The sequence below is a fragment of the Sesamum indicum genome, linkage group LG4 (assembly GCF_000512975.1).
Source record: "Sesamum indicum cultivar Zhongzhi No. 13 linkage group LG4, S_indicum_v1.0, whole genome shotgun sequence".
Taxonomy (NCBI): Eukaryota; Viridiplantae; Streptophyta; class Magnoliopsida; order Lamiales; family Pedaliaceae; genus Sesamum; species Sesamum indicum.
In genome coordinates, this window is record NC_026148.1 from 8,139,402 (window position 1) to 8,164,810 (window position 25,409).

Here is a 25,409-nt window from a genome sequence, read left to right on the forward strand (position 1 = left end):
TAATGTAATCCAACAAATAGCCCACGGTCAAATAAAGCCAAATGATAAACAAGTTTGATAGAAAAACTGAGATATTGTGAATTAGACATGAAAAGAGCACGAACAAGTGATAATATGCTTGTGGAGTACTCAAATAATGTTTAGAGATTGCTTAGAGAGTGAGAGGGCCGTGAGCGAGGTGTCCCTCATATGGAGGACTAAATTTGTCTTTATAGGAGGAGTGCTCCCGTCTGTAGGGGGTGTATCCCACTCCCAAGAATCTTGCAGAAGTTGATTGGGATGATTGGGGTAATGGATAAATAATCTTTATCTGTAGCTATGAGTACTCTAATATGAGTCCTCTTTGTTTTGGAAGACCCCTCGCCAGTGAAGAGTTCCAGTCGGGAATGTCCTGGGCTATCTAAACCTCGCTAACTAGATTGTGGGCTGAGCTATCCTTACTTTTAAAATGTAAGAAAACTATTATCATATCCGTATTATGAATACTTATAATTTTAATTTGGGAAATTACAATAAATTTTAAGGTTTGATATAATTATAAATACACAATATTCTTTGAAAAAATTGCCATACTCTCTATTATTTTATGAAATTATGTAATTTTTGGATAAAATGCTTGAAATTATCAATTTTGTCCTTGTTATAACTTTTTTTTACTTGAAAAATCGAAAAAAAAAAAAAGAATGAGGTGGATGAAAAAAATTTAAAAAATATTAAAAATTTGTCCACTTAATCTATGTTTTTTTAAAAAATATTGAAAATAAATAGATTTATAATTTATACTATACAAGGGCATTTCGGTCAATTATAATATAATTAAGGTAAATATCACTTGTAATTTAGCCTTTTGTAAAAGAAGTTTACATATGAAATTTTTATTAGAAAATATCAACTAAGGAACATTACAACTTGTCAACTACTGTGGATAAACGTAAGGCCTTTTTTTTTTTCTTTTACGCTATTGCTACTGTTAACAGCGATAAACATTTCATTAAGAGGGTACGTATTTGACATTGGCTCTTCCCCTGTTAAAAGGAAAAGAAAACTCAGAATTCTCTCAAGGAAGCGACGGAGGGCTCTGGAAATCTGAAGTCTTTCCTCTCTGGTGAAATCGAATCCAATCTTCGAGTTTTCAAATTTTAATTGCATCCAAGAAATCTGCCGTGTCAATTATTTCCATTGAAGGACTAAGCTGGATCGATTGGCCGATTCAGACTCCGTCCTGCTTTCCTTCTCTTTTGGTATCTTTTTCCATCTTCTGATGCTATTTCTTTTGAATGGGTTTAATTCTGAAGATTCTTTTATTTTGGTAAGTCCCTCGACTGGTGAATGAGGATGGGATTACAATCTTCTGGTAAATCCCTGGAATTTGCTGGAGGATTAAACCATTCCACCGGTTGGAAATCCAGTTTCTGACTTTCACCCGTGGAGCTTTGAAGTCTTTCTGTTATAAACTACTGTATCACGTACTCACGCATAGAGAAGTGTTGGGGGTTGCTTGAGGAAGGAGTGGGCTATGGACGAGGTTTGTACTGGTAGAAGGGAAGAGGAATCTCTGCCACAGGAATCGGAAGCCAGTGAGAGCTCAACATCAGCTTCATCCTCATCGAGGCTGATATCCTGGCGTCCTAGGGCGCTCGCCTTCCGTCCTTGTTCGCCAATTCTGGACACTAATGCAAAGCCGCAACATTTACGAGTGGTTGTCAGAAGGCCGGTAGGTGGTTGACTATCATTTTTGTTGACTGCCATTTTTGTGTGTTTCTCTTGGAATATGTAATCAGCCGTAACATCAGTTGGTCAATCACTGACCTAGTATAGTTCCGAGCTTTGTCCTGCAATCCATATGGGTACATCACTTATTCTACAAGTTCATTTTTCTCCTGATTTTAGAACCTGAAACTAGTAACAAATATTCATTTCAGATAAAAACATATGTTAGTATCTTGCTCGAGGAAGGGGGGCATGAATCCCCTGGCATTCAGAAAGATGCAATAATCTGGCCCAAGATTCTTGGGTTTTGAAGGCAGAATGAATGTTAGAGAAAAATGACCGAAAACCTTAGTATTTAAATTGATTGACTATGAGATGAGAAAAAAATCGCTGGTGTTTCAGATCCTGAAAAACTAATAAGAAGTTCAAGATTAACAAAGTAATGGAAATATGACTTTTCAAATCGAGAAATGAGGGTGGCAATAGATGATGTTTGAATCTTTTGCACATTGTATTTCAGACCACTTGAATAACTATTAATATCTTTTCCACTGTCTTGACCACACCAAGACTTGGATCACATTACTAAAAATGGTGTTAGGAGATGCCATTTCAGTGGATTAAAGATTCAAGAATTCCTGTATGTGTACAGAGTATCACTTTATCTTGTTGTTGAATAGACGGAGAGGACATGGAGGAATGTTATTTTTAGATGCTAGAGAATAGGAAGCAATTATAGGAAGCCTTGATATTGAAATGCTTTCTGTGTTACTTTCTGTGATTTTGTTACATGAATTAATAAGAATCTGCTGATACTTTTTAAGACACTAATGGGTCTAAAATCCTTTTCTCAATATTGTCACTTGGAAAACATTGGGAGATCAAGATATTGTGGTTGTAAATTGGGCAAAGTTTGCCTATGAAATGTGAGTTCTGGTTGATATTTACTTGTTTTGAGAGGAGAAGGAAATGAACTTGTTGATTAGTATCTGGGATGTTGGGCCGGCCCTTCTGTGAGGATTTTGTTTGTGTTTTTGTTGAACTAATAGTCCCTCCTTGTCACATTTCTTTATGTTGCAGTTGGTTGCCCGGTTGACTAAGGATATTGTTGAGATATACCAAATATGCAACCCAAAGTTTCATTATTCAGAAGAATTGAATCCAAAGAGGTTCTTGACATCACCATCCACCGGACTGTTGAATGATGGTTGTGATAATGCAAACTCAGACCTAATTCTTACTGTAAATTATTCGCTAGTTAACTCAGATACAAAGCGAAGGTATGCTTATCTCTATGACTGCATTTTTTCTGTTATGTTCTGGAAAATATGCTTAAGGAGTTGAGAGACTTTGGTGCCTCTTTAGAACTATGGAATTACACCCTGATTCAAGAATTTTACCATAAAGTCCAAGATGAAGGTTTCCAGAATCCTAATTGGAAATTAAGTACTTGTAGGAAGAGCTTATTCTCTATATCATTCAACTTGAACGGGTAAAAATAAAGTTGTAATTATGACACTAGATTAATGTGTTTACATGCCTTGTCTGATTATAGTTCAAAATGTTGTTTCAAAGTACTTAGTCGGACCTGTTATACAGTCTTTTTTCCCTTGTTATTATCAGCTCCTGTTTAGTTAGTCATACCACTGATTCACCGGAAAATAGTTTATACGAAAAATGGATCAGTGCAAATGTCTGAAAAAAACCACTTGATAGTATTGTGTAGCCACATAGTTGACTTTTGTGAAAATAAGATGTGATATTATCATAAAAATGCCATAATCTGGTGATATATTATATGCAACACACAGCACAAATACAGGGATGACAAAATGTTCCCCTTGTGGCTATCGTCTAGTTTCTGCTTACGGTTCGATAGACTATTTTTCACTCTATCTCATTGGTGGTTATTTCAGGGGTATGTTTCGAAATCTTGCAAACATTTTGCTTTTGGATTTGTGTTCACCTCATTAAGGCATTCACCTGCTTCTTGAGTTTGCACATGTCTAACTGTTCAGTTCTTTTGCTGTGACACAGGATCTTATAACAGTGAGATAATAGAAAAGTCAAGGAACACTAGTTGCTTGGTGTTTCTGAAATTCTGAGTCTTGATTGTTAGAGATAAATAAATTTGCTGCTAAATTCTGATAATAAGTATGATTACTTACCATCAGTTAGCAGTAGAAAAAATTTATGAGTCGCAAAAGTTAGAGACATAGCAAATTATATCTCAAGACTTGCATAACAACATGGGAGCAACTAGGAGCAGAAACATGTTTTCAGCTTAGATCTATCCTCGTATGAATTAGTAGCAAATAAAAATTATTAATCATATGCCTCTTTCCTGGCGTTACTTGCTATCTTCCACATTTTTTTTATTAGGGGTAAATATAGCATAATGTTCTCAATTGACTCTCCATCTACTTCCTATACACAGATACATTGTCAAGGACATTCTTGGTCATGGAACATTTGGGCAGGTTGCGAAGTGCTGGGTTGAGGAAACAAATAGTTTTGTTGCTGTTAAGATAATCAAGAATCTACCGGCTTATTACCAGCAAGCACTTGTTGAAGTTTCTATTCTAACAACAGTAAAACATCCTTCAACTGGACCTGTCATTTTGTCTGATTTAGCTTCAAAATTTCCAGAAATTTTCAGTTGTTTGTTCTTTTTCCTTTTCCCTAGTTAAATAAGAAGTTTGATCCTGAGGATAAGCATCACATTGTTCGAATATATGATTATTTCGTGTATCAACGTCACCTGTGCATAGCATTTGAGCTGCTTGAGACTAATCTGTAAGTTGCTGATCCAAGAAGAAGTTGATTTTGAATGAAGCCTTCATTTTTCTTGATTAAGTCTGGGAACTTGGTCCCTTTACCTTGAAAATCTTGTATCAGGTATGAGCTTATAAAGTTGAATCATTTTAGGGGACTGTCATTGAGCATTGTGCAGCTATTCTCAAAACAGGTAGTACATTTTAGAAAGTTCAGACTGGGGTGTTCATAAAGTTCATCCAGGCATAGCTGTGGATCTCTTTACCTGTATTATAAGATTGATTTGTCATCATTTTAGATATTGCGTGGATTGGCTCTTATGAAAGATGCTGGTATAATTCATTGTGATCTAAAGCCAGAAAATATTCTTTTATGCACAAGGTCAGCTACTCCTTGATGATATTGGACAACTTAATTCTATTTGCATCTTGTTCATCTTCAATATCTAGAGTGTCATAAAATTGACAGTGTAAAGCCAGCAGAAATCAAAATCATAGACTTTGGATCTGCCTGTATGGAAGATCGGACTGTTTATTCTTATATACAGGTAAAGATCTCTCATCTGTGGATGAAAGTTCTCAGTTTTGATTGAGTTGATAAGATATTAATTTTTTTGTTTCTTTGCAGAGTCGATACTATAGGTCACCCGAAGTTCTTCTTGGATATCAGTATCCTAAAGTATAAAAGCAAGTACTTCAGCCCTTTTAATTTTCTGGGGATTGCAAAATTCATGGGGAGACCAGAGTCTTATTCTTGGTTGAATGGCAAATGATCTCTAGCCAACATGTAACTCTTGTAACTTGGTGCTTCTGAGTGAGGAAAACAAATTCCAGATTCCTCAGTTTATTTGCTTTTGTTTGTCACATTATAATTTTCTATAAGAGACAGATAGATCAAGTGAAACCCCAAAACTCACCTAATTCCACACATTGTGAGGAACTGGATCCTTAGAGTGACATTTGCCTTTGTTTTGTTATATCTCTCTTCTTTTTCCTGCATTTCCGACTCTTTTGAACTGATGTTTGATGTAAATGATGCTTTGGGTCCTTAACGTAGCACAGGTATACTACTGCTATTGATATGTGGTCATTTGGGTGCATCGTTGCTGAATTATTTTTAGGGCTACCATTGTTTCCTGGAGCTTCTGAGTTTGATCTTCTGAGGAGGATGATTAAAATATTAGGGTATGATACTCTACTTTATCTTTCTGAAAAATTTGACTAAACTTGATCAAAATATTCCAATGTAAATATTATGAATCTTTTTCTTTTGGAAAGTTTTGTCATTACAGAGAGTAATTTTTTGAGAAGAGTAAAGAAAGGCCGGCTTTGCTACTTCTGGCAGATTTTTTCGATGATCATCTTGCATTGATGTTCGTCTATTGGCCATTGACATTTGTGTAGTATTTCCACAACAGCTCAGATACGTAGTGTACCTGGGTTTTCAGAAGTTGCAGTACTATGAGTAGATATTACACTTGTAGTTTGCTGATGATTCCATTTTATTTTGTTTTCCTTTGATCTCTGCTGATGTTAGGTTTCTTATTAGAACATTAGTGAACGGGGTTGTTGGGCTTAATACTAGTATGGATGGACTGCCATTTGCCATACCTAAGTATACTGTTAGTATGAGAATATCGGGAAGAGTTTTCTGGTCTTTTAACTTTTGATGAGTTTTGGCCCTTAACTATATAGTTCTTATGTCAGACAGGCTGAGGACCAGATGCCAGATGTGATCCTTGTGAAATTATTTGAATATTTTATTCTGAAAATTAGAATGCACGTGTGGCTTGAGAATGCTCATGTTTATATAGGGTATGGCTGATATCATGGTATACCGAACTAGGCAAGAGGTCTCTTTCATGGAGTTAAATAAGCAGTTGACGAAATGATGTTGAGTGTGAAGACGACCTCATGGTGGATCGAACGCCATTCTAACACATGAAATTAGATTGATGATGTGTGAGTTGTACAATGAATTCTTTGCTAGGTTTTCATGTATTAGTGGTACAGTATTATTAGAAATATAAAATTAAAGAGTTGTGGAGCTTGATTAGCTGCGAATAAAAGAATTAGAAAAGCAGAAAGAAATGGCTTGGAGACTGTCAAGGGATCTAACTGGGATCATGGTGCTGTTCTTGATGTTTTTCTTTCTCCTCTGTGATACTTCTTAGTTCTTATCATTATTTATTGGTTTAACAGAGGTGTCTAATGGCATTGGTAATGGAGACTAGTGAATGAAATTTTGGAGGTTCAGTAAAGAGTGATTAGATAGGCTATGTCCCTTTCTGCACAATAATTAAATCATTTTTTGGTTTTATCAGTTCTGATGTTTTGCTCATTATCTTAAAATATTATCAGGGGATAAAAAAGCTTATTTTCAAAACCTACATTCTGTTGTTCAAAAGGTATATCCTGATTCCAGAAAACAAGGTGCGACTTTCAGAAAATACTATAGTTTGTATTTGAAACAATAAACCAAGCATGTTCTGTCAAATGCAATGTCAGATCAACCTGCCAGCTCGATTTAACAAATTTTGCAAGTTGCAACTCGTTTATCCATACAACATTTTGGTTTCACACTTCTACTAAGAAACTCTTCTTAGAACATTTTCGTGTAATATTTCCACAGAATGGTTAAAATGAACAAAACATTCCCATGCTTTATCTAGGCCCTGGAGCAGGGATGTTGTTAGGAAGTATTTTCACATGTGAGAAGCCATAAATTCGTGGAACCTGCTTTCTGTGAATATTTCTTTGCTCATTTGTTAGATGTATTCTGAATTGGTTAGCCACCTATAATTTGTAGGGGCCAACCTCCCGATTATATTCTACGGAAGGCCAAAAATACTAGCAAGTTCTTTAAATTCATTGGGAGCATAAACCGTGAAGAAAGGGAGGAGAATCATAGAAGTAACTGTAGCATGTACCAAGTTTTGACTGAAGAAGAATATGCAGCTGTAAGTGCCTATTTAAAATATTAAACTACAGCTTAGTGAACTTTGTACGGTTCGATTGTGTACGACACACACACACCTCGCCGCACCCCTGCTCATACACATACAATATGTACTTATATCTGTATGCTTCGTAGTGATTGCTCTCTATAAATGACTTTTGAGATCTACTGGACAAGTTCCTTACTGTGTACCTTTTTTTTGAGATTGTACCTTCAGACTCACAGTATCCCCCTTTTTCCTGCTTCCATCAGCCATCGCTCAATGTTTCCTTCTAGCAGGAAGTTTTTCAGAGGAGAAAGAGATATGAGAGCTTTTCCGCATCGGCTCTCTAGAAATCGTCAGGATTACGCTATTCTGCAAATTCTTCAAGTTTCCTTTCATCTCATTTCATTCATAGTCTTACCAAAGAGGATCTTTCGACTGTGTTTAGTCCAAGCAGCATGAGTCACTGAAACCATAGTTAATGAGTTTTTTGTTCACCCCTTCCACACATTTCCATGAAACAAGGATGTTATGCTATATTTGTGTTTGCTTAGGTGGTCTGATACAATCTTGTACCCTCAGCCAGTGAGCCTCCTTATTGAATTTTTCTTGATTGCTCTATTAGTTCTTATGTTTCTATTTTGAAATTCTAATTCATGTATTTATTCTCTCTTTCTGTTCAGAGGGAATCAAAAAAACCATCAGTTGGGAAGGAATACTTTAATCATATGAACCTTGAGGCGATTGTCACAAAATACCCTTATAGGAAGAATTTGGCAGAAGAAGAACTCGTTAAAGGTTATTTTTCATATTATTTGAAGAAAGCTACTCAAGAACATAAGATCTCGGTGTTGAATATTCTTTGACATTTTGTTTTGTAATAAGCTATTCTCTATTTGTTCTTACAGAGAGTCAAGTACGATTGGCACTGATTGATTTCTTGAGGGGACTTGTTGAGTTTGATCCAGCAAAACGGTGGTCACCTTTGCAGGTAATCAACCTTTTCCACCTGTCAGTGGTAAAGTACATCTGGATTGTAGCTTCTTGTAAATTCTTATATTTCCTGATCCAGATATTTCAATCAGAAATATTATTTTACACATCAGGTATGCCTTTTTGTGAAAAATTGTTCAGTGGGAACTTAGTATGAAACGAATATCTTTGAGTCCCTTTCTCTCAGATTAAGTGGCACCTCTGGACTAGGCATAACTATGTTTTCCAATTGTTAGTTGCAGATGAACCAATTTAAATTACTAAAAGAAACTGATACTGGCAATTGTACCTGTATTCTAACAGGCAACCGTCCAAGGATTTTGGTTGCACGAAAGATCATATGTGAAAACATAACAATTGCTGAGCAGACTTATATTACTAAAAAGATTAATATAAGAAAAAAACTTCAGCACTTACTTGTATTCCGACTGGCAACTGACCTGCTGTTGATAGCATAAGTGCCATCCTCAATAATTTATTAGTTAGGAGACACTACGGTAACTTGTGCAGATGTTGTGAAGTCTTGAACCCATTACAATTTCTGGCATCAGCAGATGATAAAAAGTATTTTTAAATATAATCAATATGGATTGTGTATATGATTTTTTCTTTTTTTTTGATAAAGGATATTGTATATGATTAATTATACCAAATTGATGTATGCATTTATACTTGCATATAGTCATTAGGTTATAACTGTGCCTACTTTTGTTGTCACCTTCTTGAAGTGATATCTTTGTTTTTTGATTGAAAAAAACTTTTTTTTGTTATTTTTTTAATCATTCCACTTATTATATTGAATACTAATTTCCAAATATGCGATTCAGATCAATGTAGTAAAAATGATTCAATTTGTCCACCATTATTTTGGTATGCCAAGTGTGAGCTATACTACGTTAACACCATTCCTTCCCCTCTATGTTGTATTCCTTGAGACAATTAAATACACTTCTACATAGCAACTTCATTAGCCAGAATCTGATATGGTGTTGCTACTTGGACCACCAGCATATAGTTTATAGTTCCAACCTTTTCGTCTTCACTTGCTAGTAAAGTGAGTTTTCCTGGCAAGAAGGTTGCAAAACCATCACTTTAAACTTCGGAGATCTCCATAGCACCTTGGGTTACGATTGGTGTCCTACTCTTTTGAACTTCTAAGCATTTTGGCATCGTCCAGTGTGTACATCTTTCAGATTCCTGTACTTGGCTAAATGGCAGAGTAGATGTAGACCCATTGTGTAACACCAACTCCGGTCAATTTAGTCTAAAAAACTTGACGTTTTTATGTATTTTTGGGGTGTTTGTGATTGTTTTATAACCATAGAGAGGGAATGTTGGAGATGGGAAGAGTGGTTGTTCTGGGAGACAGATTTTTTGTTTCATGAATTTATTTTTTGTGGATATAATGTTTAATATAAATTGTAAATAAAAATATATTCACATTTAAATTGCTATAAATAAAATGTATATGTTAATATCATTATTATTTTTGCATTAGACAACGTTACATATTATTTACGTACTAAATGCGAATAAGACATGTAAATTACATGACTTCATACATATAATAATATATCTATACATATCAATCATCCTATATCCTTCTAGTCTGTTTACACATTTAATATTCTTAGTAATTTTATACTTTTCAAACTTATCATCATGTTGTACTTCTTGAACTTGTTAATATGGGTTTGGAATTACGTCTTTGGCTTTGAAATTTATTTGGACAAAAAAGGAAGAGATGTTAATGCCCTTATCTTAGCTTATTTAATGAGGAACAGAAAAGAAACAACAAGTCAGTTGGGAAATGAATTTTCGTCACAAGGAAAAAGTAGACTTAATTTATTGAGAAAGTCAGACAGAAGGATAGAAAGACAAAAGGCAGGTTAAGAGAGAGAGAGAGAGGGGTCATCACAGGGATAGCATGGGATGTTGGTGGATGGGGACAAAGCCAGAGGAATTAGCAAGACACAAGATGTTGTGAAAAGATAATTTCACTGAGTGGAAATTTTATCACGGGAAACTTAAAAATAGTGCAAAACTATTGGAAGATACACCCAAAACATTTGGTCATTTTTGAGACAAACAAAAAGATGAATCCAAATGCACCTTGGTTCTTGATATCTTCGTCAAGTTGGTCAACTTTTGATAGTTCTGGTTATCTAGAAGAATTGGGTTTATGAATAACATGAAAATATCTCCATATTACCGGGAATTTGTAAAGGAAAAAGGTTAAAGCTAAAAGACTCTAATATAGATTCAATAAAAGGTCGTCTTCTGCTAAAACATACTACCTCTTTTCTGAAAATAAACTGAGATGTGCATTTCTTTTCTTTTTTCTTGTGATGTTCTTCTTGCTGTTGGAGTTTGATACTTATTGCTGTATAGAATTTGATCATTAATGTTTCTTAGGCTTCAAAGCATCCTTTTGTCACTGGGGAACCGTTCACATGTCCATATAAACCTGTTCCGGAGACCCCTCATATGGTGAGTAAAATTTTTTGACTACCTGCTCATTCTATGAAATCAACATGCTACTTTCATCTCTTCTAATTTTGGTTCCTGACATCAGATCTGGTTACCAGTCAAAAGAAATGATCATTCTTGTTTATTATGAGAATCAAGTATTATCCTCATTGACCAAATCCTGAAGCAAATTAAAACATATCTAATTCTTTTGGTTCTGAGAATCAAGCATTACCCATGATTGAAGATTATCCTGTAATGGTTCCAACACATGATTTTCTATTTTTGCTGTATGGTGTTCCATTGAGCCATGTGTTTATTCTAAGTTGCTTGTGTGATCATTTTGAATGCTTATTTGGTTGTTTCTTTGCATTTGTGATACTTGTGTGTTCTTTTTTCAGCCTGTTTCTCAAAATGTTAAGGTGGACCACCATCCAGCTGGGGGCCATTGGTTCGCTGCTGGTCTCTCCCCTAATGTGAGTAAATTTCTATCTTGAGATTGAATAGTTCTATTTACTTGAATGTCATAGGTGCATATGATTCTGGTAGGCCTTGTTCTTGTAGATTTCAGGGAGGAATCGAGGGGTGATGCCAAACAGTCCACATTACCAATTGATGTCATATGTCCATCCAGGTAGTTATGGTAGTTTAGGAAGCCACGGGAGCTACAGTGAGGGCTTGGGGCTTGGAAGCAGTTATGGAAGTTATGGTGATAGTAGCAATTTCCATGCTTTTTATTCGCCGGCAGGTCCATCTGGAATGAATATCTATGCACAAAGTGGCATCTCTATTCTTGGGAATAGTCCTGATACTAGGCGCATCATGCAACTATCACATGGGAACGGAATCGGTTTTAGCCCTGGAAATTTTGCGCCTATGTCACTTGGTTCTAGTCCTTCACAATTTACTCCTCCTAGCTCCTATAGTCAAATTTCAGCTGGTTCACCAGGACAATATGGTCCTCCTTCTCCTGTAAGAGGCAATTGTCATGGATCTCCTTTGGGAAAAATGGCATCTGGCAGCAATTATAACAGAAGAAAGAACTGGGCCTTTCAAGGGAATTTTCAATCGCAAGAAACTATATCCTCTTCGAGCTGTCAAGGACACATTGCTGATATTAACACCTCTGGCCAGTCTGAGGGAAATTCTTCTTCTTTTGGCTCTCAATCACATCGACAGCCCAACACAAGCACATCAACATGGAGACTGCAACAAGGAGGCAGGAATATAACCTCTGGTTACTCCTCTTCGCATATGCACACTGTTCAAGGGAGTGGATACGACAAGTCAGAGGCTAGTAACTCGCTGCCTGATCCTGGAGACTGGGATCCCAATTACAGGTATAAATGTAAATGTAGTGATGAATTTTTAAGTGTGATCAATAAATTGCATCAAGATCAGCTTGCAACTATGTAGGATCTATTTGGCATTTTATGGGTAGTTTTACCTTTTCCTATACTTGTTAGGTTTGGTAGACTTGTTATTGTTGACGTTTTTTTGGTAGAATTCCATATATTTGATAAATGATCTGTTTAATTATGTGCTTTATCGTAAATTACCAATCAAGGCTACAGCATTGGGATATTCCTGATACTTTTTTGGACACTGGTTTTGGCATCTCATTAAATGAGGTGAGATAATAAGAAGGAATGTTGAGAAGTGTAGTGCTTATGTGACAGTCAATTATGAAGGTGCTAAGATACTGCTGCAAGATAATATTTTTACTCAACAGTGTATAATGTTCATTTGACAGTCATCCAGTCATGGAATAGTAAATCTCTTCTTAGACTGGGATGGTATTCTTAGCTCCCGCTCACAGTGCACAATGCATTTTTCTGTTGTTTTGTTGACTAGTGTTTGAATCACATAAGCTCATATTTTTTTGAATACAGCCTTTCGTAGAAGTTTGATCACTTGTTTGTTAGACCCTTTGCTATTTTTGGTGAATTAAGCTTTGCAAGGAAAACTGGTTACTGTCATCGAATCACCATGACAAATCAATGCAGTACCTAACATCTCTAATTGGAGGCAATTCCAGTGGGCGATTCATCAGGCATAACAGCACCTAAATTCATCTACTAGTAGATTGCATTTCTTCTAGTATGGTTATAGGCAACCCATTCAAAGTAAATGCCATATCATACTCCTCAAGCTCTACATTGAGTGGCTAGCTGGGTTGGAAGCGTCTTGATCTGCTTCCTTATCCTTTCATCACTCATCTACAAGGAAGGAAACTGTCTTCTCATGGTCCTGTAAAGTATTTAGTGATTTACCTGCCAGCATTGCCAAAGGAGTATATGTCCAAGGCCTATCATATTAAAGAATCTTATTAAAATAGCTATGTTTTATGTTTTAAGTATCTAAACTGCTTTTAGTGACTTTTACACTCGTTTTCTTTTTCAGTGAAGAACTACTTTTGCAAGAGGATAGTTCGGATATGAGCATCATGACCAGTGAATTTATGAAGGGCATGCACTTGAGTCAACCTTTAGTCTCTTCTGACACACTGATAGGGGTAGGAATATCCAGCCGCATCTCCAATGCCAATGTTTCTATACAAAGGTGAGTTATATTCTGATTGGACGACCTTTTTCTTATGGAAAATATTTTACCCTTCTTGGGATATTTCCAATTTTTCTTTCAGCAAAGTGCATGAATAGCAATGGTTCTTGGAAGAAATGGATAGGATCTGCTATGTCATTGTTTGACATGCTGCAAAATATATATCACAAGGAAACTAGCGATAGATTTTTTGTCTCTTTGTAGATTTCTGGCTCGAGATTGGCATAGTTATGGAAGGTGTGGAATGAACATGGTCCATTTGTTGCGTTTTAAATTTCAAAACTAGCTCTCCTTAGTTGGGGATGCACATGGAGTTTTTATATTTGCTAAAAGAACTAAAGATTTCATGCTGATTTCAGTCAAATTAATTGAAAAAGCCAGCAATTCCTTAAAATTTAGTGGAAGGTCACTATAAGTTTCTTGATTTTAAGGAGTATAACATGGATCTTATATATTTATTCAAATGTGCTCAACAAAAAAAGCAACTTACAAGAAGTAAAAGGCTGTTGTTATTTTTTGGCTTCTATTATTTTCATGTGCGGCATCTCTAGTCTCAGAGTCAATTTAAGAGTTCTACATAACGAGGACACAGCAATTATGATTAAAGAAAATCTGATTATTGTTATCTGGTCCAATTCAGACTGGTTCCCAAGTCTTCCCATCAAATTCGAATTCTTTTAACTCTTTAAATTGATTAGCTGCAGGTCTCAGCCTTGCACAATGTAAATCTTTAATGAGAACTGCTGATTCTTCATTTGTTTATCATGCTAAGTTTGGCCTACAGTTTAACGATTAAAATATTTTTGCGCTTGTGTTGATGAGATAGAGATTAGAGTGGATACTTATCCTTGTTATGTTTTTGTACTTGTTGAGCTGTGAAGACTTCATTTTCAATTGCTTTTTTTCTGTTCCTGTTTTTCTAATTGATTTGAGTTTAATCTTTTTGTTGTTGCGTCATGATTTAGGCATGATGGACCTGTCCAGTCTTTTTCTCCTGGTGAAGCAGGCAGCAGTCCTGCAATTCATGGCTATGCCCAAATGACTAATCACTCATACTTCATGCCTCATTCGGCACAAAGTTCTCCCAGCCGTTTGGGGCAGCAGCCGGTTCAGCGGCACAACCTAGGGAGATCAGCACCATTCCGTGATGGTGAGTGGAGTCATTTGAATGTCCAGGCTCCTCAATATTCTGGGGGTCTACGTTCTCCTGGAAGCAAGGACATACACTGGGGTATTTAACTCCAACCCCCACGCCTCTTTCCGAGTTTATACATTGGTTTTTGCATTGTCTTCATTCAGACATCAAATATATAAATGGTGAAATGGATTGCATCTTTTCTCAAAATGGCGTCATCTAAATTTTACTGTAACCTGAAAGTTGGTATGACTATTTTTCTCTGAATTGGTCATTATTTACTTACAGGACGTAGAGGGAATTACTCTGTCTCCAATGCTCCTGCTTTCCATGGAAGAAAAGACTATGGACGGAATGCCTAATATTTAGGAGTAGCTTGCTGTCGGCTGCAAGCGGGTGTCGTTTTTTTACTGGGAATGAGGCAACCATTCTGTGTGATCCTATCTCTCTTCTTGGCTCGGTAACTGTCTTGTTTTGATGAACTAGATCTTTTATTTTGTACTATCATTTCTTGTATGTTGCACACAGTTGTGATGATCTTCCGCTTGAAACTTCCTTATACGCTACTCCATGTTGCAAAACACTAAATCGTCATTCCAGGGGTCGATGGAGATCCGTTATTTTCTTAGTCCTTGTGTAAGAGATTACAAAAGAAGTCCATGGTAAAAATTCAAAATTGTCTATGAGGTTTAAAGTAGTTGTCCAAGTCATATTTTTGTACGGATGGGGTTTCAATTTTTGCCAATGTTGTCCTTGGTGTGGTATAACCGCAAGCGCACGGCTTATAGTGTAGCACTCAAAATTTCGATTTCACATAGACTAATGTGACTATTGGATTTATTAACTTTGATTAGTTAAAACTGCAAAAAGCTATAGATGATTAACTGTCTACAACTAAAAAGCAATGAGCTTTTTGAGAAAAATTATGTATGATGAATATCTAGAATCAAGTATCCCACAATGCTGCATTAGTGGTTTTATCAAAATTTCTTTTTAAATCAGTGTAATTGATCCAACAGGAATTATCATAAAGTTGTTCACTCTGTTTCAAATGTATGAAAAAATGTGTTATAATTTAATATTCTGTTTATTTTCATGAAGATTAAATTAATTAAACTCATTGAGATCGAAGATAGGTCATGCAATTTTCACAGTAATTAGACCTACTCTCGTGGTTAATTATTGTGTTGAATTTTTAACACTTTAATATACAACTTTACCTTTCAGTATACCACTCGACATTTAAAACATAAGAGTACTATGTCAGCATATTTAATAGTCAATAAAGAATTTTAGAATTAAATTGGACCAAATAGCACATGATAAAAAAAAAAAAAAAAAACCTAAGATAATCCTATTAATCTGCCAAATGGTTCAACTTAATTTTAGACAAAATATATTAACTCAACCATGAACTCGACAAAAGAGAGTAACAAAAATTCTAACATAAATCTAAGGGAAGGCTAAAATAATTAGAAACGTCGTTCACAATAAGAAAATTATTTGAAAACATATAATATGGGAATTGTTTCGTAATAATTTTCAATTCAATTGTAATCGTTAATTTAATCGAATCATAAAATTACTACTTGACTTGAAGAAAATATATGTTCCCTATTAATAGTGTACCGTATAACGTAATTTCTCTCACCAAAAAACATTTTGATTAAATACTCAGAAGAGCGTAATAGAAACAAAAAATTCAAATTCCAAAATTTAAGAGAAAGATATAAGCCGAGAGAGAAAACAGCCAAGAAAGTAAGGTAGAGAGGAAGTGTGTGACTTTGTGCTAAACATGAGGAATTGATGGCTATATATCCATAGCCATTCCACACCACTTTATTGCACCAATACTGAGCAGCCATAATGGCCTTTAATCTCCACTATCAATTCCATATTTTAAAACTTGAAATAGAAACATAAGAATCTGATTTGATTTTAAAATTAACTATTTGAATTTAAATAGAATTTCCAATTGATAAAACAAAAATCCAAACTATTTCTCATTCTAATATATGAATTTCATGTAAATTTTATTACAAAAATTACAACAATACCCCACAAATTTATAGATTTGAATTTAAGTTTCTATGACTTGCTTTCGACAATTGTACCTTTCGATTTGAGCCACCTAAGTGATTTAAGGCCAGCTATCACCAGATCAAATAGAACTGAGTTCTAAATTTGAGCATGTGAGTGCGACAACGTGTTAGTAACAATAAACCACCGGCTTTATGTTGATCTTTAGGGTTGACACTTAGGTTATGTATCCTGATCCTGTTGATAAATGCTTTCATAAATAACTCAATTTCTTCGTTGGCGCCAAATAACGACATTCACTTAGCTGGGCGTTTCGAAGAATGCATTGCTAGCATCTTATTTTATAAGACTGGATTCCATCAAGAACTAAACTCTTAGTATACATGCTGTGTTACACCAACTATATATACATAGCCATTCCACAGCCTTTATGCAGCAATAATAAGCAGCCATAATGGCCTTTAATCTCCAAATGAAGAATTCAGCCACTAAACTCCACTAACGGCTACACATCGAAGAAAAGCTATCAATTCCATATTTTAAAACTTGAAACAGAAACATAAGAATGTGATTGATTTTAAAAAAAAAAAAACTATTTGAATTTAAATAGAATTTCCAGTTGATAAAACGAAAATTCAAATGTTTGCTGCAATAATAAAAAAAAAAAATTCTCTCATATTTCTCATTCTAATATATGGGTTTCATGTAAAATTTATTATAAAAATTACAACATGTTTTCCTCCCAAAAATTAGTCTACTATTACTTACTTTATAGCTGAAAATCTTGTAAAGTTGTGGAATGTAAAATATTTATATATAATCTGTTTGTGCCTCGAGAACACATCCCTGAGGTCAGAACACGATCAGGCTGTGTAACTATAAGGTGGAGGTTGAAATTCCGCTTGGAAGGAACATGATTGTGTGGCATGAACACGACTCGGTCATGTTGCGTTTGTCTGTGTATTTCTACCATTTTTTTTCCCTAATTAAGCCTGTAAAATAATAAAATACTAAAAAATAATATCTCCATTAGAAGTAAAACTAAGACAGTAAATCATAAGTAATTGTATTGAAAATGACAATGAAATGCACTTACTTTCCTATTACAAACAAGTAAAATCTAAGCTTATTAGTCTATTTAAGATAATAAATTTTGTCAAGAGGAAGCTACCATGATTAGAGCTTAGATTATGTTTATATTAGATTACATGGTCCGTAGTGTGATATACGTATAATTAATTCTTGGATTAATTGATGAATTCTTGGATGTATACACTTTTTGCACAAGTATACAAGTCATCAATGTGATAAAAAGATATGAAATGTATGAACATGCTTATGATGTATAAAGAAATAGGCATTAAAAATTCAAAAGAGTAGTGAGCTTAAGATTATAAGAATACTAGTAAAATATGAATTAAGCATATAGTTATTAAACTTTTGGGGGTAAAAGTTGTTTAGTCAAAATGAGATGGTATTGTGAGTAGTGGGAAGTTGGAAATACCACCTCACAATTTATTTATTTATATAATAATGAGGAATTATTATTATGGAGTGAGAAAAGGGTGTGATTGATGAAACTTGGAAGGCTATAGACCACCCAAAGCAGCACCAAATATCTGTAACAGCCAATAGCTATTGACCTCTCCCTCCTTCCATATCCCCTTTTTCTTTTTTCTTTTTTTGTGTTTGTTTGATAATAAAATAAATAATTATCCCAAAGCCCTATGTATTTCCAATTCCAACCAAAATAAATAAATATAACAAGAAGAAGAAGAAGAAGAAGAAACAAACACACAGACGCACAAGTTCTGATTCAGTTGCAACAGAAGGCTCACACCTCCTCTTCTCCATCCTCTACTACTGCCAAAAACAGGTATGAATATGAGACAACATTTGTCATCTATTCATCATCATCTCTTCTTTTCTTCATTCATTGATCTTATCGAACTTGGTTACATTTCAATCTAATCACTTCAAACAACAATTCATACAATTTCTCACTCTCCACTATATATCTTTAATCTTAACGCCAACACCAGCTAATTATCATTTCACGTTTATCAATCAGAGATCCCTCTCCACTCCACTCCACTCTGGTTGCGCTCACTTATACTAAGCGTGTGTGTGATGGTTTCCATTTGAGCCTCATGATCATGGCCACCGCTGCTGTTATCGGACTTAGCACTGGTAAAAGGCTTCTCCTCAGTTCTACCTTCTCCTACTCTGATCTTTCAGACAAGCTTGCCTGCACCACCGATCCACACTATCAAATTGCTTCCACAAAAAATGCCATCACCGCTAAAAAGTCATCCAATTTCATTTCAAATCGACGTCCGCCAGCCTCCGTTAGGGCTCTTAAAGAACACGTGGATACTGCCTCCAACAACTGTACTTTGGAGCCGTGGCTAATTCATGGTTCCACACTCTCAACTGATGAAACCACTGATCCTGAGTATTTAGTCGATGCTGTCCTTCTATTGCAAAAATCTATGCTCGAAAAGCAGTGGAATCTTTCGGCTGAGACCACCACAAAAGCAGTTATCCCCAAAGACAGAGCTCGCAATAAAATTGAAGTCACTTGTTCTGGAACTTCTGCTCGACGCCGCAGAATGGATTCTAGGAAAAAAATTCTTGGTCGAAAATTTCCTGCTTCCCAACTGACTACAAGCAGGCAGTGGCGGTCCATTGTCAGTCCGGAACTACTTCAGAATCGATTGAAAGGATATGTAAAGGGTGTTGTAAGCGAAGAATTGCTCACTCATGCCCAAGTCGTGCAACTATCAGAAAAAATTAAAGCAGGTCTTTTGTTAGAAGAGCAGAAGTCGAGGTACTCAACCTCCGTCCCCCTTCTCCCCAAGTAATATATATGATTTAGCATTTTACTGTGCAAACTACCTATCTCGCAATGTATGCATTCTAGGTTCTTATTCTATATTTTTTACAAGTACAAGTTAGTTTGATATATTTCAATAATATGTTCATGACCTGGTAATTTCAGACTGAAAGAAAGATTGGGATTTGAGCCTTCAGATGAGCAACTTGCAACTTCCCTGCGGATTAGTCGGACTAATTTACAGTCAAAATTGATCGAGTGTTCACTGGCAAGAGACAAGCTGGCAATGAGCAATATTCGTCTTGTCATGTCTATTGCTCAGAGATATGATAACATGGGGGCTGAAATGGCTGACCTTATTCAGGTGAATTTATCTACTCGGAAATCAGGGACAGATTTTATTTAGTTGCAACCATCATGCTTGACAATGTAAAACTTCTTTCACTTATACAGGGTGGTCTGATTGGATTGCTCAGAGGAATTGAGAAATTTGACTCTTCCAAGGGATTTAAGATATCAACTTATGTTTATTGGTGGATTCGACAGGTGAGGTCAATATTAAAAGGGTCCTAATATCTGATCTAAGTTTCGGTGCTTTTAAGATAATTTAATTTGTCAATACTAAAGTGAATACTAGTTTTTTTTTTTGTTAATATAGACCTATTAAGACATTTCACTAGTATTTTTGAACAGTGAAAAATCGAAACCACTACTTGGATGGTATAGTTCCATGCATTTAATTAGATCTACTAGATTTTTACATCTCCATAAAATGCATAAGCAGAAAGGCATGCAGCTCTTTTTGGCGACCCAAAAATGGAAGTAAGAATTTGTTAGTCACATCCTTTCGCATTTTTCACCAAGTCCAACATGGCCCTCTAATCAGCGTTTCCTTTTGTGTTATATGCACATGAGCTCATACATAGATGCATGAGCTGATCAGTGAGAGTTAAGAGAAAAGCATAAGCTTTGCCAATTCGGCTATATGTATGTAATGTGCTCTTTTGAAGTGATAATGGTTTAGAAAGTTCTGTTAAATTACATTTTATCTAATATTAAATTCTCATGAATCATGATTCTTTTTCCTAGGCCCATGGCCCGCTTAATATACTTGGTAATTTGATTTTGTTTCCTTTTAAGAACTGTGATTACTTTAGAAAGGTTTCTGCAGATAATCTATCAAGAGGCAAAGTTTTGTAAGTAAAAAAATGATCAATTTCAGCATGTTGGAAAACAGTATCGCTAATTGAGCACTCCATAGGTGGCCAAATTTTCATCTTTTTCTGTGGATATATACTGCATTAATCTTTTATCTGTATATTAGTTAGTCAAGTGTAAGGTATGAATAGATCATTGATAAGTATTAGTAACATTCACCAGAAATGGACAAGGTTTTATTGAAGTCAGGATAATTTCATTTTTGTTAATTTGTGTTACAGTTACAAGTGTTGGCATTTCACTGCCAGATCAGTATTACGTTATGCTATAATATTTTTAGGCCTGATACTTATATTTTTATCACTATCCAGGGTGTTTCAAGAGCTTTAGTGGAAAACTCAAGAACCCTAAGACTACCCACCCATCTACATGAAAGGCTAAGTTTGATTCGAAATGCAAAGGCCAGACTGGAAGAGAAAGGAATAACTCCATCAATTGATGTAAGTCTTAATGTTGTTACGTGTAAGATTGAGATTCCATGTCATACTTATTGTTCATTACATTCATAAACCTTCAATTTGGAGATCTTCCTTCCTTGTTAAACTTGTGTATAAGTTCTCATAATCCATTTTATACTCAGAGAATTGCTGAATGTCTGAACATGTCGCAGAAAAAGGTCAAAAATGCCACTGAGGTACTAAGACTTTGGTATAATGTGTATAGTCCAATAGATTATATGTTTCTCTAATAACTTTGTAAGATTCATCTTTCCAGGCAATCACCAAGGTTTTCTCACTTGACAGAGAAGCATTTCCCTCATTAAATGGTCTTCCTGGGGAAACTCTTCACAGTGTAAGTAAAAGAATTAGGTCATCATATTTTACTTCATGAAATATGTTACTATTGGTCTGTGCATACTGGCATTAGATTTTTCTTTAATTCTAATCTAATATCTCCATTTCACTTTTTGCAGTACATTGCAGATAATCACGTCGAGAATAATCCATGGCATGGGGTTGATGAATGGGCACTGAAGGTATCACAATAGGAAGTTCATGGAAATGTGATTAGCATGTGAAACTCTTACACGGGAACTAAATTTGTGATAATAATTACAACCATCATAACGGTTACTTTGAGCAGTACCCTACAGAGACAGAAAACCACTCTTGATGACCACTTGATTGGAAGACAATATTGAACTGAAAACAGAATCATTGATAATACTAACTGTTTGCTAGTCTGGAATTGTTTCGAAGGGTTGTGACAAAATTCTTTCCTGCGTACTCTCTCCATATCATAACACAACTTTGGTTGTTGTTGTACCCTTCTCCAAGAGCTATGGAGCTATGCGACAAAATGCTAAGCTGGTGTCCTAGTCTATTAAACAGTAACTACAAAATAGTGATGGACTAAAATTAGATACATCTGTCAAAAATCTTTAAACAACTTCCTCTATATCTATAGATATGCGGGAAAGGGTTAGGCTCTCAGTGAACTAGACCAGAATATGGGAAAGAGAAATGAAGGATAACAGCTGGAGGTAAGTTGAGAGAGTGGCGTTTAGTTGAGAACTACCTAGTGGACGCCATTTTCAAGAAGTATTGAGGTCCTTGTTTGAACCCTCTTCAAGTTATTGATGCTGCATTTATGGATTTTTTGTATCTCTTATTTATCCTTGATAATATTTCCTTAAACTGAAGCAGAAATTTGACTTGATCTTATTTTTGCAGGATGAAGTAGATAAACTCATTAATTTGACATTAAGAGAGCGGGAGAGAGAGATTATACGTCTGTACTATGGCCTAGACAATGAATGTCTCACTTGGGAAGATATCAGTAGACGGTGCGGACTGCAAACTGAATGTTTTTCTTAGATAAAAGGCATATCCACGTCAGATATAGATATTATATATTCTGTTTTGGTCTTTACTGGTTTTATTCCATCTCCTGCAAAATGCTTTGTTTGGTTGCGAAGTGTGATTATATTGGTTGTATGCTCATTCTCTTACACTTGTTTTAACTGCATTCCTCCCACTTGTTTGAAACAATACTATGGTAGAAATTTTGATGTTTTTCAACATATCCACTTGGTTTACTATTTACAACGAGTGCATATGATAGCGGAAAAGAAAACCATAAACCCTGAAAAGTTCCCCTTGATGGAGCTAACCATTTCTCTCTCCATCTTATGAAATGCTTCATGCATATGCATGCAATTTGCACTTTAAGCATGAGCTGATTGATTTTATTAATGTGAATTTTCAGGATAGGTTTGTCGAGGGAGAGAGTGAGGCAGGTGGGACTTGTTGCTCTTGAGAAATTAAAACATGCTGCCAGGAAGAGAAGATTAGATACCATGTTGGTACAACATTAATCTGGAGGGCCTTAATGGACAAAGAAGATCATGTTGTGTATATACACAGGCAGAGAACTCAAATTTTCTTAGATAGCGATTCAAGAAGATTTGCCAATCTTAATTACGGCAAGAAGAATATTAACATACTTCAGAATTCGAAAAAGATGGAGCAAAATGCTTGTATATCATATGGACTTTATTTTGTCTAGTTATGTTTGCACTGCTAATCCTCATTACCTTCTTTTGCAATTGATGAAGATGTATAATAAAGTAGCCATTAGGGTATAGATGTCTTTAATTTCATAACAATTCATAGATTTTTTTAGTTTTAGATGATCTTTCCTGTCGGAGTTTTCTATCAGTTTCAAAACTTTTAATGGACAGTGCCATATGGTTATATCTACACCAATGTGCATACACATTGATAATTGTGAAGCACATCTCTGCCGTTCACATTTTTCACCATCATCCTATGCTATAACTAAGCAAAGGCAATGCATCTACAGCCAAGGAGTTGGGACGAAGATGTGTTGGGCAGAACGTGTTCTTAAAAGATCTGATGTATGGTTTCTTAAAATAACAAATAGACTTATAACATGTACACCTTGCATGTGTAAGGTAGAACATGTTCTTGTCCGTCAAAGTTGGTTGAAAGGAAAGTCAAAGTTGAAAATTTTTAGGATATAAAGAATTCTAAATATGCATATACTACACAATTATAAGTACAGTTTTAAATGAAAAGCAAATAGTCCGAAAAGGTTTTGTACTCTACGATTGAGGTAATTTAAGTAATTTCAAAATTTTATGACCAGCCCTGCTCAAAACCAATGCAAACAACCTCAATCACCAAATGTTTTGTGAGCACAAATGTCCAGAGAATCATAGGCAGAGAGCCCTTAAGCTCAAAGTGGATAACAAAGAAAGTTTGGTTCGTCAGATGTAAGTGAAATAAACCAATACAATGCAATATAGCATAATAATGCAACTTAGAGTCCAAATACATTTACATGAGGTAAAGGTCATAGTACTAGTTACATCAAAGTAAAAAGAGAGCATGAGTATAGCAAGAGGCTACACATACATCAAACTAGAAAGAAAAATTATACATCCATGCCATGCCAACTTTTACTTAAAATCGCCAAACTTTTAAATCCTCAAGACATAATGGCATTAACAACCCAGCACATAAAGGTAAATAGAGCAAGAGGCTATAAGGAAAAAGGAACAAGCAGTAAAGGGCAAGGGGACTAAACACGACCATCCCACAAGCATTCAGAGTTGACCTTCCCTGCCCGCAGCAGATTTTCAACTTCTTTCGGAGGGTGCAAGCCCAAGGCATTTGCCCGCTCCCAGCGGTCCAGTCTGCTCATCCCTAAGCATGGCCCATAAGCCATGTTCATGTCAAATTGCCTTAGAACCTCCTCTTTGTCATCATACTCATCTGTCTCATTTAAAAAATAATAATAAATTAATAGTTGATTATCATAGAAAAACATTGCTCTAAACCATTAAACCAAGTACAATTTTGAAATAATTCTGTATATATTATATCCAGAACAGACTGTTCAGCTTGAGAAACCAAAATAGTTAGCACATATATCCGAGCAATCCAACTGTGTGTAAGGTGCTCTTATAAACATCCTACAGTGAAGCCTCCTGGTTTCCAAACTCTAGCTATGTGTGCATATTGAACTAGAAAATGAAACAGAAAACTCTGTCTCTGCACATGAGTTGACAACGGTAGTACAATTGTATCAAGTGGGAGCCGCAATCTTCTCATAGAGGAGCAAATATGATCTCGCTACTATATTGTATAAATTGAAAATCTATTGTTGATTCAATTTACGTAATTATGAACATGTAATCTTAGAAAGAGATAAAACATCAAAGCGTAAACTGATAGTGGTATCTTCAGCGAACATTAACTAACAACAAAGTGAAGCTGGAAGCAAGAATGACTAGGCAATGATACTGCTTAGTCATACAAGGAAAGCCAGTGAAACCGAGAGTTGCTACTAAAAATAGAGAGATTGCTCTGCAAAATGAAAACAGAAACCTAAGGTTCAGGATACGCAAGTTAGGAGGGTTTCTTAAAATTAGGAATTTTTGGAAAAATAAAAGAGTAAATATATAAGAAATAGAGAAGAGAAGGAGCAGGGAGACCTTGAAGATCGAAAAAGCCATGGGAAACGAGAGCGGGAGGCTGGACGAGGTGGGAGCCGCAGGAGGCTGAATGCTTTGGCTTCGGAGATCTCTTTGATGATTTTGGCTTTGAAATGCCCAATTTCTTCTTCTGTCGGAAGAAACCCTTCATATCGGAAGACGCCATTAATTTATTAGTGGAGGTGGAAGCAGTAATTCAAAGTTTTGAAATTTGAATTCTTTGTAGGCAATGCTAATGGAGAAGCGCAGTCATCATTTTATACCACCA

The 25,409-nt window shown here is 35.5% G+C and overlaps 3 protein-coding genes across 5 annotated transcripts; 2 read left to right on the plus strand and 1 right to left on the minus strand.

Annotated features, from left to right (window-relative positions):
• LOC105160191 lies at positions 1,016-15,279 on the plus strand. Of its 2 annotated transcripts, XM_011077459.2 has the most exons (19): positions 1,016-1,241; positions 1,315-1,714; positions 2,791-2,990; positions 4,148-4,301; positions 4,397-4,506; positions 4,609-4,678; positions 4,784-4,866; positions 4,954-5,032; positions 5,113-5,153; positions 5,547-5,669; positions 7,294-7,444; positions 8,110-8,224; positions 8,335-8,417; positions 10,835-10,909; positions 11,290-11,364; positions 11,453-12,228; positions 13,292-13,450; positions 14,416-14,681; positions 14,874-15,279. In XM_011077459.2, the coding sequence occupies exons 2-19, from the start codon at positions 1,517-1,519 to the stop codon at positions 14,945-14,947; spliced, it is 2,832 nt and encodes a 943-aa protein (XP_011075761.1). In that variant the 5' UTR covers positions 1,016-1,241; positions 1,315-1,516; the 3' UTR covers positions 14,948-15,279. The 2 variants fall into 2 exon arrangements, with proteins under 2 accessions (XP_011075761.1, XP_011075760.1); XM_011077458.2 differs by having other exon boundaries at positions 1,016-1,714.
• On the plus strand, positions 18,341-23,295 carry LOC105160193 (RNA polymerase sigma factor sigA). Of its 2 annotated transcripts, XM_011077460.2 has the most exons (10): positions 18,341-18,501; positions 18,697-19,455; positions 19,627-19,825; positions 19,915-20,007; positions 20,991-21,119; positions 21,260-21,313; positions 21,394-21,471; positions 21,593-21,655; positions 22,353-22,465; positions 22,888-23,295. In XM_011077460.2, exons 2-10 carry the CDS (start codon positions 18,776-18,778, stop codon positions 22,994-22,996), a joined length of 1,518 nt encoding a protein of 505 aa, XP_011075762.1. In that variant the 5' UTR covers positions 18,341-18,501; positions 18,697-18,775; the 3' UTR covers positions 22,997-23,295. The 2 variants fall into 2 exon arrangements, with proteins under 2 accessions (XP_011075762.1, XP_020548999.1); XM_020693340.1 differs by having other exon boundaries at positions 18,361-19,455.
• Positions 23,919-25,384, minus strand: LOC105160194 (DNA polymerase delta subunit 4). Its single transcript, XM_011077461.2, has 2 exons — positions 25,142-25,384; positions 23,919-24,419 (listed from the first exon to the last, which is right to left on the minus strand). The coding sequence occupies exons 1-2, from the start codon at positions 25,305-25,307 to the stop codon at positions 24,226-24,228; spliced, it is 360 nt and encodes a 119-aa protein (XP_011075763.1). The 5' UTR covers positions 25,308-25,384; the 3' UTR covers positions 23,919-24,225.